This window comes from Arachis ipaensis, chromosome B2, assembly GCF_059453495.1.
Source record: "Arachis ipaensis isolate K30076 ecotype BB chromosome B2, ASM5945349v1, whole genome shotgun sequence".
Lineage (NCBI taxonomy): Eukaryota > Viridiplantae > Streptophyta > Magnoliopsida > Fabales > Fabaceae > Arachis > Arachis ipaensis.
Genome location: NC_142437.1, coordinates 86,481,287 through 86,499,297, shown reverse-complemented (window position 1 = coordinate 86,499,297; position 18,011 = coordinate 86,481,287). Strand labels below are relative to the sequence as shown.

Here is an 18,011-nt window from a genome sequence, read left to right as displayed (position 1 = left end):
AGTTGTTGCTCATCCACCTGCTGCTGATCCATGATCACCTGCTGAAGCTTGGCTGGCCATTAGCCATGTCTAGTGTTTTGGACTGGAGCTTTCATTGAAAGCTTGGCTGGCTAGTGAGCCATGTCTAATTCCTGGACTGAAGCTTTAGACTAACATGGCAAGATTCCTGGAATTCATATTAAAAATTTTAGAATCCTTATTTTTCTTTTTCAATTAATTTTCGAAAATTCAAAAAAAAAAATTAGAAAATCATAAAAATCAAAAATATTTTTGTGTTTCTTGTTTGAGTCTTGAGTCATATCATAAGTTTGGTGTCACTTGCATGTGCATCTTGCATTTTTTCGAAAATATCATGCATTCATAGTGTTCTTCATGATCTTCAAGTTGTTCTTGGTAAGTCTTCTTGTTTGATCTTGATGATTTTTTGTTTTGTGTCTTTCCATGTTTATCATATGCATTCTTGAATTCTTAGTGTCTAAGCATTAAAGAATTCTAAGTTTGGTGTCTTGCATGTTTTATTTGCATTAAAAATTTTTCAAAAATATGTTCTTGATGTTCATCTTGACATTTAAAGTGTTCTTAATGTTCATCTTGACACTCATATCATTCATGCATGCATTCATTGTTTTGATCTAAAAATTTCATGCATTGCATCATTTTTCTTGTTTTTCTCTTGCATCATAAAAATTCAAAAATAAAAAAAAAATATCTTTCCCTTTTTCTCTCATCAAATTCGAAAATTGAGTTGACTTTTTCAAAAATTTTTAAAAATCAAATTGTTTCTTATGAGTCAAATCAAATTTTCAATTTGAAAATCTTATCTTTTTCAAAATCTTTTTCAAAAATCAAATCTTTTTCAAAATTCTTAGTTATTTTCGAAAATTCCAAAAATATTTTTCAAAAATCTTTTTCTTATTTTTATACCAAATTTTCGAAAATAACATAATCAATTAATGTTTTGATTAAAAAATTTGAAGTTTGTTACTTGCTTGTTAAGAAAGATTCAAACTTTAAGTTCTAGAATCATATCTTGTGATTTCTTATGAATCAAGTCATTAATTGAGATTTTAAAAATCAAATCTTTTTCAAAAACTAATTTCTATCATATCTTTTCAAAAAATATCTTCTCATCTTATCTTTTTCAAAAATATCTTTTCAAAATATCTTTCCTAACCTCCTAACTTCCTATCTTTTCAAAATTTGTTTCAACTAACTAAATAACTTTTTGTTTGTTTCTTAACTTTTTCAAAACTACCTAACTAACTCTCTCTCTCTCTCTCTAATTTTTGAAAATATCTTCCCTCTTTTTCAAAAATTTCTTTTTTTATTAACTAATTATTTTTATTTTTAAATTTTAAAAAATTTTTTTCGAAAATTTCCAACATTTTTTTAAAAAAAAACCATTTTTCAAAAATCACTAACTCTTTTTCAAAATAATTTTCGAAAATTATCCCTCCCCCATCCTATTCTATTTATTCATTCATATCCTAACATCTCATCTCACATCTCTTCCATCCGTACAGTTGTGTTTCTTCCTTTACATCACATTCTTTGTCTCCCCCTCTTTTCTTCCACTCACAAAGGGATCCCTATATTATGGTATAAAGGATCTCTATTATTATTATTATTTTTCTGTGCCTTCTTCTTTGTCATATGAGCAGGAGCAAGGATAAGAACATTCTTGTGGAAGCAGATCCAGAACCGGAAAGGACTCTGAAGAGAAAATTAAGAGAAGCTAAAATACAACAATCCAGAGATAACCTTTCAGAAATTTTCAAACAGGAAGAGGAGATGGCAGCCGAAAATAATAATAATGTAAGGAAGATGCTTGGTGACTTCACTGCACCTAATTCCAATTTACATGGAAGAAGCATCTCCATTCCTGCCATTGGAGCAAACAACTTTGAGCTGAAACCTCAATTAGTTTCTCTGATGCAGCAGAACTGCAAGTTTCATGGACTTCCATCTGAAGATCCTTTTCAGTTCTTAACTGAATTCTTGCAGATATGTGATACTGTTAAGACTAATGGAGTAGATCCTGAAGTCTACAGGCTCATGCTTTTCCCTTTTGCTGTAAGAGACAGAGCTAGATTATGGTTGAATTCTCAACCTAAAGACAGCCTGAACTCTTGGGATAAGCTGGTCACGGCTTTCTTAGCCAAGTACTTTCCTCCTCAAAAGTTGAGCAAGCTTAGAGCTGATGTTCAAACCTTCAGACAGAAAGAAGGTGAATCCCTCTATGAAGCTTGGGAAAGATACAAACAGTTGACCAAAAAGTATCCTTCTGACATGCTTTCAGAATGGACCATCCTGGATATATTCTATGATGGTTTATCTGAGCTATCAAAGATGTCACTGGACACTTCTGCAGGTGGATCCATTCACCTAAAGAAAACGCCTGCAGAAGCTCAAGAACTCATTGATATGGTTGCTAATAACCAGTTCATGTACACTTCTGAAAGGAATCCTGTGAGTAATGGGACGCCTATGAAGAAGGGAGTTCTTGAGGTTGATACTCTGAATGCCATATTGGCTCAGAATAAAATATTGACTCAGCAAGTCAATATGATTTCTCAGAGTCTGCATGGAATGCAAGCTGCATCCAACAGTACTCAAGAGGCATCTTCTGAAGAAGAAGCTTATGATCCTGAGAACCCTGCAATAGCAGAGGTAAATTACTTAGGTGAACCTTATGGAAACACCTATAACTCAACATGGAGAAATCATCCAAATTTCTCATGGAAGGATCAAAAGCCCCAACAAGGCTTTAATAATGGTGGAAGAAACAGGTTTAGCAATAGCAAACCTTTTCCATCATCAACTCAGCAACAGACAGAGAACTCTGAACAAAATGCTTCTAATTTAGCAAATCTAGTCTCTGATCTATCTAAGGCCACTGTAAGTTTCATGAATGAAACAAGGTCTTCAATTAGAAATTTGGAGGCACAAGTGGGCCATCTGAGTAAAAGGATCACTGAAATCCCTCCTAGTACTCTCCCAAGCAATACAGAAGAGAACCCAAAAGGAGAGTGCAAGGCCATTGACATAAGCGCCATGGCCGAACCTGTGAGGAGAGGAGAGGACGTGAATCCCAAGGAGGAAGACCTCCTGGGACGTCCAGTGATCAATAAGGAGCTTCCCTCTGAGGAACCAAAGGACTCTGAGGCTCATCTAGAGACCATAGAGATTCCATTGAACCTCCTTATGCCCTTCATGAGCTCTGATGAGTATTCCTCTTCTGAAGAGAATGAGGATGTCACTGAAGAGCAAACTGCCAAGTTTCTTGGTGCAATCATGAAGCTGAATGCCAAATTATTTGGCATTGATACTTGGGAAGTTGAACCTCCCTTGTTCATCAATGAACTAAGTGATCTGGATCAACTGACATTACCTCGGAAGAGACAGGATCCTGGAAAGTTCATAATACCCTGCACCATAGGCACCATGATCTTTAAGGCTTTGTGTGACCTTGGTTCAGGAATAAACCTCATGCCCCTCTCTGTAATAGAGAAACTGGGAATCTATGGGGTGCAAGCTGCTAAAATCTCACTGGAGATGGCAGACAGCTCAAGAAAACAGGCTTATGGACAAGTAGAAGATGTATTAGTAAAGGTTGAGGGCCTTTACATACCTACTGATTTCATAGTCCTGGATACTAGAAAGAAAGAGGATGAATCCATCATCCTAGGAAGGCCTTTCCTGGCCACAGCAAGAGCTGTGATTGATGTTGACAGAGGTGAAATAGTCCTTCAATGGAATGAGAACTCCCTTGTATTCAAAACTCAAGGATCTCCCTCTGCAACCATGGAGAGGAAGCGGCAAAAGCTTCTCTCAAAGCAGAGTCAACCAGAGCCCCCACAGTCAAACTCTAAGTTTGGTGTTGGGAGGCCACAACCAAACTCTAAGTTTGATGTTGAACTCCCATATCCAAACTCTAAGTTTGGTGTTGGAGAGTCTCAACAAAGCTCTGCACATCTGTGAGGCTCCATGAGAGCCCACTGTCAAGCTATTGACATTAAAGAAGCGCTTGTTGGGAGGCAACCCAATGTTTATCTAATTCTTATTTTTATTGTTTTTCATGTTTTCTTAGGTTCATGATCATGTGGAGTCACAAAATAAATAGAAAAATTGAAAACGGAATAAAAAAAACAGCAGAAGAAAAATTACACCCTAGAGGAGCATCTGTCTGGCGTTCAGCGCCAGAACAAAGCATGGTTCTGGCGCTGAACGCCCAAAATGGGCAGCTTCTGGGCGCTGAACGCCAGAACAGGCATGGTTCTGGCGTTCAACGCCAGAAATGGCACACAGATGGGCGTTGAACGCCCAAAATGACCACCAACCTGGCGCTGAACGCCCAGAGTTGGGTACAAAGGCATTTTTACATGCCTAATGGTGCAGGGATGTAAATGCCTTGACACCTTAGGATCTGTGGACCCCACAGGATCCACTCAGGATCTGTGGACCCCACAGGATCCCCACCTACCTCCACTCACTTCTTCTCACCACTCTCTTTCACACAACCCCACAAACACTCTTCCCTAAAAACCCCTCACCAATCACCTCAATCTCTCTTCCCCATAAACCTACCTCATAAACTCCACCTACCTTCAAAATTCAAAACCAATTTCCCACCCAAACCCACCCATATGGCCGAAACAATACCCCACCTCCCTTCCCTATATAAAGACCTCCATTCTTCATCAAATCCACACAACACACCCCTCTACACTACTCTTGGCCAAAACCTCATCTCCCTCTCCCTCTCCATATTTCTTCTTCTTCTTCTTCTATTCTTTTGTTTATTGCTCGAGGGCGAGCAATATTCTAAGTTTGGTGTGGTAAAAGCATAGCTTTTTTGTTTTTCCATTACCATTGATGGCATCTAAGACCGGAGAATCCTCTAGAAGAGGGAAAGGGAAGACAAAAGCTTCCACATCCGAGTCATGGGAGATGGAAAGGTTCATCTCCAAAGCCCATCAAGACCACTTCTATGATGTTGTGGCCAAGAAAAAGGTGATCCCTGAGGTCCCTTTTAAACTCAAAAGAAATGAGTATCCGGAGATCCGACATGAAATTCAAAGAAGAGGTTGGGAAGTTCTAACAAATCCCATCCAACAAGTCGGCATCCTAATGGTTCAAGATTTCTATGCCAATGCATGGATCACCAAGAACCATGATCAAAGTAAGAACCCGGATCCAAAGAACTATGTTACAATGGTTCGGGGGAAATACTTAGATTTTAGTCCGGAGAATGTGAGGTTGGCGTTCAACTTGCCATACATGGAAGAGAACGCACGCCCCTACACAAGGAGAGTCAACTTTGATCAAAGGTTGGACCAAGTCCTTATGGACATATGTGTAGAAGGAGCTTAATGGAAGATTGACTCCAAAGGCAAGCCGGTTCAACTAAGAAGATTGGACCTCAAGCCTATAGCTAGAGGATGGTTGGAGTTTATTCAATGCTCAATCATTCCCACTAGCAACCGGTCTGAAGTTACTATAGACCGGGCCATCATGATCCATAGCATCATGATTGGAGAAGAGGTGGAAGTTCATGAGATTATACCTCAAGAACTCTACAAGGTGGCTGACAAGTCCTCCACTATGGCAAGGTTAGCCTTCCCTCACCTCATTTGCCACCTATGCAATTCAGCTGGGATTGACATAGAGGGAGATATCCTCATCAAAGAGGACAAGCCCATCACTAAGAAAAAGATGGAGCAAGCAAGAGAGCCCAGTCATGGAGCTCAAGAGGCGCAAGAAGCTCATTTCCATGAGATCCCTGAGATGCCTCAAATGCACTTTCCTCCACAAAATTATTGGGAGCAAATCAACACCTCCCTAGGAGAATTGAGTTCCAATATGGGACAACTAAGGGTGGAACATCAAGAGCACTCCATCATGCTGCATGAAATAAGAGAAGATCAAAAGGCAATGAGGGAGGAGCAACAAAGACAAGGAAGAGCTCAAGGACATCATTGGTTCCTCAAGAAGGAAACGCCACCATCACTAAGGTGGATTCATTCCTTGTTCTTCTTACTTCTGTTTTTCGTTTTCTATGTGCTTATCTATGTTTGTGTCCCCATTACATGATCATTAGTAGTTAGTAACTTTGTCTTAAAGATATGAATGTCCTATGAATCCATCACCTCTCTTAAAAGAAAAATGTTTTAATTCAAAAGAACAAGAAGTACATGAGTTTCGAATTTATCCTTGAACTTAGCTTAATTATATTGATGTGGTGACAATGCTTCTTGTTTTCTGAATGTATGCTTGAACAGTGCATATGTCTTTTGAAGTTGTTGTTTAAGAATGTTAAATATGTTAGCTCTTGAAAGAATGATGACTAGGAGACATGTTATTTGATAATCTGAAAAATCATAAAAATGATTCTTGAAGCAAGAAAAAGCAGCAAAAAAAAAAAAACAAAGCTTGCAGAAAAAAAAAAAAAGAAAGAGAAAAAAATAGGCGAAAAAAAAAAATAGAAAGAAAAAGAAAAAGCAAGCAGAAAAAGCCAATAACCCTTAAAACCAAAAGGCAAGGGCAAATAAAAAGGATCCCAAGGCTTTGAGCATCAGTGGATAGGAGGGCCTAAAGGAATAAAATCCTGGTCTAAGCGGCTAAACCAAGCTGTCCCTAACCATGTGCTTGTGGCGTGTAGGTGTCAAGTGAAAACTTGAGACTGAGCGGTTAAAGTCAAGGTCCAAAGCAAAAAAAAAGAGTGTGCTTAAGAACCCTGGACACCTCTAATTGGGGACTTTAGCAAAGCTGAGTCACAATCTGAAAAGGTTCACCCAATTATGTGTCTGTGGCATTTATGTATCCGATGGTAATACTGGAAAACAAAGTGCTTAGGGCCACGGCCAAGACTCATAAAGAAGCTGTGTTCAAGAATCATCATACTGAACTAGGAGAGTCAATAACACTATTCGAAATCTGAAGTTCCTATAGATGCCAATCATTCTGAACCTCAATGGATAAAGTGAGATGCCAAAACTATTCAAGAGGCAAAAAGCTATAAGTCCCGCTCATATGACTGAAGCTCTGTTTCACTGATAGTTTGGAATTTATAGTATATTCTCTTCTTTTTATCCTATTTGATTTTTAGTTGCTTGGGGACAAGCAACAATTTAAGTTTGGTGTTGTGATGAGCGGATAATTTATACGCTTTTTGGCATTGTTTTTAGTATGTTTTTAGTAGGATCTAGTTACTTTTAGGGATGTTTTCATTAGTTTTTATGTTAAATTCACATTTCTAGACTTTACTATGAGTTTGTGTGTTTTTCTGTGATTTCAGGTATTTTCTAGCTGAAATTGAGGGACTTGAGCAGAAATCAGATTCAGAGGTTGAAGAAGGACTGCTGATGCTGTTGGATTCTGACCTCCCTGCACTCAAAGTGGATTTTCTGGAGCTAAAGAACTCGAAATGGCGCGCTTCCAATTGCGTTGGAAAGTAGACATCCAGGGCTTTCCAGCAATATATAATAGTCCATACTTTGGCCAAGAATTGACGACGTAAACTGGCGTTCAACACCAGCCTTCTGCCCAAATCTGGCGTCCAGCGCCAGAAAAGGATCCAAAACCAGAGTTGAACGCCCAAACTGGCACAGAAACTGGCGTTCAACTCCACAAATGGCCTCTGCACGTGCAACACTCAGGCTCAGCCCAAACACACACCAAGTGGGCCCCGGAAGTGGATTTATGCATCAATTACTTACTCATGTAAACCCTAGTAGCTAGTTTATTATAAATAGGACCTTTTACTATTGTATTAGGCATCTTTTGATCATCTTAGGATCTTAGGATCATCTTTGAACGCATTGTTCTTAGACCATGGGGGCTGGCCACACGGCCATGCCTGGACCTTTCACTTATGTATTTTCAACGGTAGAGTTTCTACACTCCATAGATTAAGGTGTGGAGCTCTGCTGTTCCTCAAAGATTAATGCAAAGTACTACTGTTTTCTATTCAATTCTGCTTATTTCTCTTCTAAGATATCCATTCGCACCCAAGAACGTGATGAAGGTGATGATTATGTGTGACGCTCATCATCCTTCTCCCTTATGAACGCGTGCCTGACAAACACTTCTGTTCTACATGAATTAAGCTAGAATGAGTATCTCTTAGATCTCCTAACCAGAATCTTCGTGGCGTAAGCTAGAATGATGGCGGCATTCAAGAGAATCCGGAAGGTCTAAACCTTGTCTGTGGTATTCTGAGTAGGATTCTATGATTGAATGACTGTGACGAGCTTCAAACTCGCGATTGTTGGGCGTTAGTGACAGACGCAAAAGGAGGGTGAATCCTATTCCAGCATGATCGAGAACCGACAGATGAATAGCCGTGCCGTGACAGGGTGCGTGAGCATATTATTCACTGAGAGGAGGGGATGTAGCCACTGACAACGGTGATGCCCTTGCATACAGCCAGCCATGGAAAGGAGTGAGACTGATTGGATGAAGATAGCAGGAAAGCAGAGGTTCAGAGGAACAAAAAGCATCTCCATTCGCTTATCTGAAATTCCTACCAATGATTTACATAAGTATCTCTATCCCTATTTTATTATATAATATTCGAAAACACTATTATCACTTTATATCTGCCTGACTGAGATTTACAAGGTGACCATAGCTTGCTTCATACCAACAATCTCCGTGGGATTCGACCCTTACTCACGTAAGGTATTACTTGGACGACCCAGTGCACTTGCTGGTTAGTTGTATCGAAGTTGTGACAATTATGAATTAAGATCAAAGCACCAAGCTTTGGAGCCATTACCAGGGATTGTTCGAGCCTGGACATCACAATTTCGTGCACCAACAAGCTTCAAGTGGGTACAATCCTTAACTTATAATTTTACTTATTCACTTGAATATGGTTTGCTTGAAACAGATGGCCAGCTTAGAGCTCTCTGCGGCTTTAAGAGTAAGAGGAAAATGGCTCGTACTCAGAGCTGGTGCACAAGGCTCAATAAGGTTCCACGCTTCACTTCGAAGTACACGGATTGGTATCATGCTCAATTACATGGATCACGGAAAACGTTTGGTCACCGAGGTGAGATTCTACTTTTTAACCCGCCCGAATGGAAACATGCAAATCAAGACGGAGGCGGATTTAAAAGCAAGGCTTGGAATCCTAGACTCTATCCTGACATTCGTCGTCCCGAGAGCCTAACAATACATTTGAAGCTGTTTAGAAGCTTTGCGTGCCTAGTTTGGGACCCTGGAGGCTATTGGCATTCCAAGCACTGGTGGAAATTTTTAGACGAATTTAAACATAAGCCACCATAATAGGATACTCCTCCAATGTCCAACTTAAGGACTTTAACTAAAAGTGCTAGGTGGGAGACAACCCACCATGGTATGGTCGCTTCTCTTTCAATTTATTTCTTGTTAAATGCTTTCATTTTTCCTTTTTCATTTTAATCTATTAAACCTGGAATCATGCATAGCATTCATGTTAATCATTGCATTCTGCATTTTTCATGCATATATATATAAAAAAAAGGGGGTGCATGACGCGACCGCATGCCCCATGCGATCGCGTCATATTGCGAAAAACACCACCCGCGCGACCGCATGATCCATGCGGCCGCGTGATATATATCGGCGTAAGGATCCAACGAACAAAAAGTTAGGCTGGAATCGTGCGGCCCTTGTGCGTTTCGCACAAATTGGCCCACGTGATCGCATGCCCCATGCGATCGCGTCACTTGCACGATACCAATCCCACGCGACCGCGTGAGCGACGCGATCGCGTCGCATGGATTGCACATCACCCCAAAAGGAGACAGAGAGTTGCGCTAAAACGGCGCTGGAGTCATGCGTTTAGCACAAATTCCAGCGACGCGACCGCGCGACCCACGCGATCGCGTCACCCTTCTTTCACCTCCCCTCATGCGATCACGCATCCCACGCGATCGCGTCACTCCCATTTTCACCCCAACCACGTGACCGCGTGCCCCACGCGGCCGCGTGGATTCGAAAATATAACCCCTCAGCCACGCGAACCCTATCAGTCGCGCAGCCCCCCCACCCCCAACCCTCTTCTCCCTCTCTGCTCTCTCTCCCTCCAACCACCACCCAGCACCACCCAGCCGCCACTGCGCCACCACCCAGACGCCGCCGCCACGCCGAACGCCGCCGCCACGCCGAACGCCGCCGCCACGCCGAACGCCGCCGCCACAACCCCTCCCCTCCCTTCTTCTCCCTTCTTCCTCTCTCCACCACTGCCAACCGCGACCACCGCCCACCACCGCCGGCCATCCAACCACGCCCCCTTTCTCTGCCACCCACCCGCAAACCCCCCCTTCTTCTATCACTCACCCTAAACCCTCTCCGCCACTTTCCCCCCAGCCGCCACCGCGCCGGACGCCGCCGCAGCCACCTTCTTCCCCGTTCCACCCCTCCCGCCTACCAGGTTCCGCAAAACGCAACCCTTTTTATCCGTTCATCATTTTTCTGTAATTTTTTCCGTTTCTGTTCATAATTAGGATAGATAGATATGCATGCTGTAGTGGATTTTTAGGTTGTTAGGTAGCTTAGGCTGTGGTTAGTGGATCTAGGTCTGTTTACTTGCACTGTTCCTGTTTATGTTTTATCATAACTGCAATTCTGCTGTTCCTGTGACCTCGTTCATATGCTATGATTTCTTGCAATTGCTGCTTGTTACTCTCAAATTTTCCTATTTCTATTCATTACTGGTAACTACAGCAAGTTTTTAATTCATATGAACTGCTATGATTGCTGTTTATTTTCCGGGACAATCCAATTTTAGTCGGAATGCTGCCCAATTTTTTTTTTAAAATTGTTTTCATTCATGTTCTGGTTTGGCATTTCTGAACTCTGTTTTACTCTGCTTTACCCAAACCATTTCATGAATGCTATGGCAGACTTTCTTATCCTCTTTGATTTCCTAGTTCATAAACTGCATTTGTGATTCACTGATTCCAATTTTTGCTTTCTTTATTTCTATTCGAATCCGCATCACCCTGTTTTCCTTGTTCGATTATGAGTACTTCTATTCTTACCTGTGAATCCTTGTTATATGGAATTTTTCTATGCCACTTACTTTAACCCGCACTTCACTAACTTTAATTTACTAATTTCTTTTTCAAATTCTAACCATATTAACCCTTTTGATCTCTTTTCTGATTAGTTTCACTTTCCTCTAACTTTCTAACCATGGCATATTGATTATTTTTCCATTTAACATAAATTCAATCATATTTCATATACTCATTTTCCTTATTTTACTTCTCCTTTGCCGCTTTGAGTTTCCTTTGTTTAATTGCCTATTTGCTTTACTATTTTTATCCATTTCATGGTTTTCTGTTTTTCAGGATGTCTGCCTCACAGAGGAAAGGCAAAGGCAAGGCTACTGGCAAGCGCAAGAGAGGAGACTCCTCCCAGTCCATCATTGCTCTAATGCACGATTCTTCATGGCGGGAGAAGAACTTCACACAGCAGGAAAAAGCTGACCAGCTGCTCCCTGCAAATGATCCTATCAAATTTGTAAACCGGTACTGTGAACTGAAGTACCCGGCTTTTGCAAACTCCAGAAATCTATACCTGGAACAAACTCTGAAGATTCCAGAAGCCCTTCAGCAGTACACCACTGAGCAAATCAAGCAAAGGGGCTGGTTCTTTCTGGAAAGAACACTGAAAGAGGTCAATTCATCTTGGGTACGGGAATTCTACTGCAACTACTATCTCACTACCCTAGATGCAGTGAACCTGAGAGGAAAACAAATTCTGGTCACTGAAAAGGCCTTAGAGGACATTCTCCGGCTCCCAGCCAAGTCCGATCAGCCTGATGGTTATTCAAAGGCTGAGGAGGACATGCGTCAGATGCAGTTTGATTGGGATGCTGTAAAGGCACGGATAGCTCTCGACCTGACAGTCCCTTGGGAGATGGGTCAGGACACTACCATGCCTAGAGGGATCAACAGAGCATACTTAAACGATGAGGCTCGGTTATGGCATCAGATCTTGAGTAATTATGTGATGCCGAGTACTCACGAGACGGAGATCCCGGCTGCTATGATCACCCTCCTTTGGTGTGTGCTGGAGGGTAAGGACCTTTATCTGCCACGTTTTATTCGGCATTATATGGCCAGGGTCCACGTCCGAGGCACCCTCCCCTTTCCATATCTAGTTACACAGCTTGGCCGTCGAGCTGACGTGCCATGGGAGGCTGCCGATGAGAGACCACCAGCGGCAGATTGCAGAAAGATCATTCTGCACAGCCGGAACTTCTTAGCCTTGGGCCACAGACCACCACCATTCACTGCTACTGATGAGTCAGCCCCACCGTCTGCTGGACCCTCTTCCTCCACTGCTGCACCACCTACCCATGCTACCACCACTGCACCTCCACCTGCCACAGAGCCCGTCTATCATCTGGTGCACCGCTTGTTTCGACGACTTGACCAGATAGAGCGTCGTAACAAGCGGCGCTATGAGCACCTAAAGCTGATGATACGATCCGGTGACATCCCCTCCGAGCCCGACACACCGTCCGAGGCATCTGAGGAGGAGGCGGATGCACCCGAGGCAGAGATCCATCCCCAGGAGGCAGCACCAGCCGCACCATAGGCAGCGGTCCCACATCAGATTGAGGCTGCAGATCTTGAGATCCCGATCCAGTCAGCACCTCCTCCACAGCAGCCAGACCCTCAGCCCACCACCACCACTGAGACCCTAGCTACCATCCCTCCCAGTGATGACACTCCTTCACACCAGGATTGATTGAGCATCGGGGACGATGCTTCCTTTTAAGTGTGGGGAGGTCGCCATCTCTGGTGTTTATTTTGGTGAACCACTACATACTTTTTCTTTTATTTTGGATATTTTTTTTGTATTTTTCTTTTTACTGTTATTTTCTGAGTACTTATACATTACTTTTATGTATTTTTACTCTATTTTCTGTATTTTACATCTTTAGTTCATATTTTAGCCATTTAGTTTATTTTAGTTATTTAGTTTAGTTTGCAATTCTAATTTATTAGTGGATTAATTAGTAAAGTTTACCCTTTTTAGCATAAGATAATATAGTTTAAATAGAAAAATATAAAAAGGAAGTAAGCTAGGAAATTGAACATATCAGATTTAAATCCACAAACCTTATATATAGCATTACATGATGTAGTTAAGCTGACAACATTTCATCAAGGAGGAACATTAAAACTTTAAAAGCTACCCTAAATATTTTTTTATGAGAATAATGTGAATTTTTAACTAAACCTGCATACAATATATAAATGATATATGATGCTTGAGTTAGAGAACACATAGCCTGTTGATGCCAAGGCATCTTAGGCTAGTTTCACTAGTATTTTTCTGTTAGTTTTAGTAGTTTTATGCATTTTCTTGAGCTTTAAGTAACCAAGAATGGTTAAATGAATAACAAAGCAATGAACCATCCAAACAGTATGATTTTGATGCAAATCCCATGAGTTTTAGTTAGATTACTTGAATGCTATGAATGGAAGATTTCTCATGAAATTTTGCAAGACTTTGATGCAATTGTTTGGATGATTTCAGGGAAGAAGAGGCTAAGCAAGGAAGCAACAAAATCAATAAAGGAAGCTTGAATATCACATGTGGAGTTTAAGTTCCAGTTTAAGCCTAAACTGGAGCTTAAACGCCAGAATCATGAAGGCTAAGAAATGCTGGAATTGAAGTTTAACCTCCAGTTTAACCTTAAACTGGAGGTTAAACGCCAGAATGAAAGTCTCACCAAAGAAGCATTTCCACGTTTAACCTCCAGTTTAACCTTAAACTGGAGGTTAAACGCCAGAATGAGAATGCCACTCAGGAAGAGTTCCACGTTTAACCTCCAGTTTAACCTTAAACTGGAGGTTAAACGCCAGAAATGGGAAGTGCACCAGGGAGCCATTTCCACGTTTAAGCTCCAGTTTAACCTTAAACTGGAGCTTAAACGTGTTCGACCAAGTTTTCTTCTCCAGGGTTGCTCTCTCCATTTCCACGTTTAAGCTCCAGTTTAACCTTAAACTGGAGCTTAAACGTGTTCGACACCTCCAGGGCTACCTTTCTCCTCTTCCACGTTTAAGCTCCAGTTTAACCTTAAACTGGAGCTTAAACGTGTTCGACCTCCAGGGCTGCCCTTCCTATCTCCACGTTTAAGCTTCAATTTAACCTTAAACTGAAGCTTAAACGTGTTCGACTACATGACTCTCCAGGGCTGCCTTCTTCCATTTCCACGTTTAAGCTTCAGTTTAACCTTAAACTGAAGCTTAAACGTGCTTCTACAAAAGGCTTCACTGGAAGTGTCTGGCGTTTAAGCTGCAGTTTAAGCAACTTAAACGCCACTCTTGGAAAAGGGTTTCTGGGCCAAAAATATTGCGGTTTAAGTTAGTCTTTGAGCACAAACATTAACTTAAACTTACTCTGGTATGAAACCCAATTGAATATCATGGTTTATGGGATTGGGCCTGAAGGATTGATGAGTCTGAAATTTCAATTTGTTGAGTCATGTATTATTATTTGATTATCACTAAGTTGGCTCAATGAATGTTACAGAATTTGGATCAGCAACCTCATCAAGATTTTGGATCATAAACCCAAAGCAAAAGGAAAGCAGGGAGAGGCCTCAAAGCCCAAGAAACACAACAAAAGCTCAATATAGAAAGTGTATAAATAGGATAGAATTTAAGTTAGGAAGGACTTTTACCTTTTCATTTTGCTAGTTTTCATATCTTTGTAATTGAATTCAGAGCTATGACTCACTAAACCCCCTTTTCATTGGGTTAGGGAGCTCTATTGTAATTCAATGAATCAATAATAGTTTATCTTCTTCTTCAATCTTTTCTCTTGAATTTTGTTAGAAAGCTTCTCGATCTAATTCTATTGGGTAGTTGTCTTGGGAAAGAAACTACCCATAATTGGAATCCTTCGGAACCTTGGGAAAGGAATGGAGGATTCATGCTAGAGAAGCTTTCTCACAGTGAATTGGATTGGGGTTTGGATGGATATTGTGACATGTAATCCTACCAAATTGTGGTTCATGAAACTGTGTGGTATAATCAGTGATCGAGCATCATCTCTTCTTATGAACATTTAAACCAAGGGATTGGGAATTTGTTTGTTTTTAGAGAGAATTGGTGAGCCAAGGGATTGGGATCCAATCATATAAGATTGCCAAGCAAAATTCAATGAACGCATTGGTTGAGGAAGAGATAAACATGTTTTGATTCGGAGATCTCAATATCTCCTATAACCCAATGAATTCCCCATTTCTGATCTCCACTTTCTCTTTACATTCTGCAACTCAATTCATGCAATCACCCCCATTCCCTTTTAATTTTCAGCAATTTAGCTTCTGCTCTTTAATTCATGCAATTTAAGATTCCGCCATTTAAATTCCTTGTCATTTCAATTTCTTGTCATTTACGTTTCCCGCCAATTTTACATTCCGCAATTCTCATCTAAATCTTGATTCCGCTCAACTAGAACACACTTCTAATCCGAATTGCTCACTCAACCAATCCTTGTGGGATTCGACCTCACTCTATTGTGAGTTTTTACTTGACGATAACCGGTGCACTTGCCGGAAGGAATTTTGCCGATCGTGCAATTTCCTAAATCGTGGCATAACTAGTTTGTGCACGCATCAAGTTTATGGCGCCGTTGCCGGGGATCGGTTTTCGATTGACAATTCTCAAATTGGAAGTTAACTAGATTGAGCATTTTTTTTGTTTTGATTAATTCAGTACAAGTTACTTGTTGAATTTTAATTCCTGCACTATGTTACATGCTTTCTTTCTTTATGCCTTTAAATTCAAGCAACTAACTCACTGACTCACTAACTGTTTGAATTAATTCCTCAACTGCTCTAACCATACTCTTCCATTAACCAAGAGTATTTCACTTGTTTGTTGCCTGTGCTGTGTTCTTGTATGACAGGTAGGAGAGGAGAGACATCAACTCCTCCATATACCGAACCAGAGAGGACCCTTCATAGACTTAGAAGGGAAGCAAGAGGGAAGAGAGTACTGGGAGAAGAAGAATCTGAAGGGGAATCTGAGGACAATTTTGAGGAAGCTCTAGACCTCAACATGGAGAGAGAAGTTCACAACCATGAGAGAGCTGATGGAAACAATGCTATTCCTAAGAGGAGGGTTCTTAGTTCATACATAAACCCAACCTCTGGGAATTGTGGTAGCAGCATTCAGAAACCACCCATTCAGGCCAACAATTTTGAGCTCAAACCACAGCTAATATCACTTGTGGAGAATCATTGTTCATTTGGTGGGAGTGCTAATGAAGACCCAAACCAACTTCTCACAAAATTCCTGAGAATTTGCGACACTGTGAAGTCCAATGGAGTCCAGGAAGATGCCTATAAACTGCTTTTGTTCCCATTTTCACTTGGGGACAAGGCAGCTAAGTGGCTGGAATCATTCCCAAGGGGGAGTCTAACAACATGGGATGAGGTGGAAAGCAAGTTTCTAGCACGTTTCTACCCCCCACAAAAGGTCAATAGGCTTCGATCTGAGGTTCAGACTTTTAGACAACAAGATGGTGAAACTCTCTACGAGGCATGGGAGAGGTTCAAGGATTTGACAAGGAAATGCCCACCAGACATGTTCCATGACTGGGTGCAATTGCATATTTTCTATGATGGACTTTCTTATGAATCAAGGAAGGCGGTAGACCATTCATCGGGAGGTTCATTGAACAGGAAAAAGACTGTGGAAGAAGCCATTGAAGTGATTGAGACAGTGGCTGAGAATGAGTACTACTATGCTTCAGAGAGACACAACACTAAGGGAGTCATGGAGCTGAACCATGTTGATACAATTTTAGCCCAAAACAAGGTGTTTGCCAAGCAACTAGCAGAGCTTACCAGGCAATTAGAAACAAAGCAAGTGGCTGCAATACACACACAAGATCAAGAGGAAGTAAGCATTGAAGGAGGTGATTGGGAAGAGGCCAACTATGTGGGAAACCAACAAAGGCAATCATATGATCCACATTCCAACACTTACAACCCAGGATGGAAAAACCACCCAAACTTTGGGTGGGGGAACCAACAAACCCAACCACAAAACCACAAACCTTACAACCACAACCAACATAACAATTCCACATACCAAAATTCCAACCAAAGATCATACCAAGCCACACAAAACACTTACTCCCAACCATCATATCATGGCCAAAATAATCAATCTACCCAACCTAATCCGAACCAACAATTTCAAGATCAATTAAACAGGATAGAAGGAATGCTTGCAACCATGAGTCAAGACATAACCGAATTGAAAGCTTTTAAGGAAGAAGTAAATTCTAACCTGCAAAACCAAGGAGCTGCCATCCAGAAGCTAGAAAATCAAATTATGTATTTGTCTAAGCAAACCCCTGGGACAAGCGTTTCTCATGCTGCCAAGGCTATTGCAAGGGAAGAATGTAAGGCCATAACCCTCAGAAGTGGAAAGAATCTAAAGGAGATCTCAAAGGAAACCACAGAGGATGAAGCAAAGGAAAATGTGAAAGACAAAGAACAAGGACAATCATTTACACCGTCTGCAACAAAAGAAAAAGAAAAAGAGGTCCTGAAGCCTTATACACCTAAAGCACCTTATCCTCAACTTTTGATGAAAAGTGAAAAGGATGGCCAATTCTCCAGGTTCTTGGAGATTTTCAAGAAGCTTCAAATCAACATTCCGTTTGCTGAGGCAATAGAGCAAATGCCACTCTATGCAAAATTCTTAAAGGAATTAATGACCAAGAAGAGAAGCTGGAGAAATGAGGAAACTGTGTTGTTAACTGAAGAATGCAGTGCCATCATTCAGCACAAATTGCCTCAGAAATTGAAGGATCCAGGCAGTTTCCAAATCCCCTGCATTATAGGAGAAGTCATGGTGGAGAAGGCCTTGTGTGACTTAGGGGCCAGTATCAATTTGATGTCTCTAACAATGATGAGAAGAATGAAGATTGAAGAAGCCAAACCAACAAGAATGGCCCTCCAATTGGCAGATCGAACT

General features: G+C 41.2%; 1 protein-coding gene and 2 non-coding genes across 3 annotated transcripts in view; 1 reads left to right on the top strand and 2 right to left on the bottom strand.

Annotated features, from left to right (window-relative positions):
* Positions 1–18,011, top strand: part of LOC148574708 (uncharacterized) — a 34,713-nt gene that overhangs the window by 5,999 nt on the left and 10,703 nt on the right. Inside the window, exon 2 of the mRNA XM_088505938.1 lies at positions 17,654–17,805. Within this exon, the coding sequence (XP_088362064.1) occupies positions 17,654–17,805 (152 nt within the window). The remainder of the gene's footprint in view (positions 1–17,653; positions 17,806–18,011) is intronic.
* On the bottom strand, positions 2,188–2,295 carry LOC148574710 (small nucleolar RNA R71). The gene has a single exon (XR_015906308.1). It is a non-coding gene; the product is annotated as a small nucleolar RNA R71 (small nucleolar RNA).
* LOC148574709 (small nucleolar RNA R71) lies at positions 16,506–16,609 on the bottom strand. Its single transcript, XR_015906241.1, has one exon. It is a non-coding gene; the product is annotated as a small nucleolar RNA R71 (small nucleolar RNA).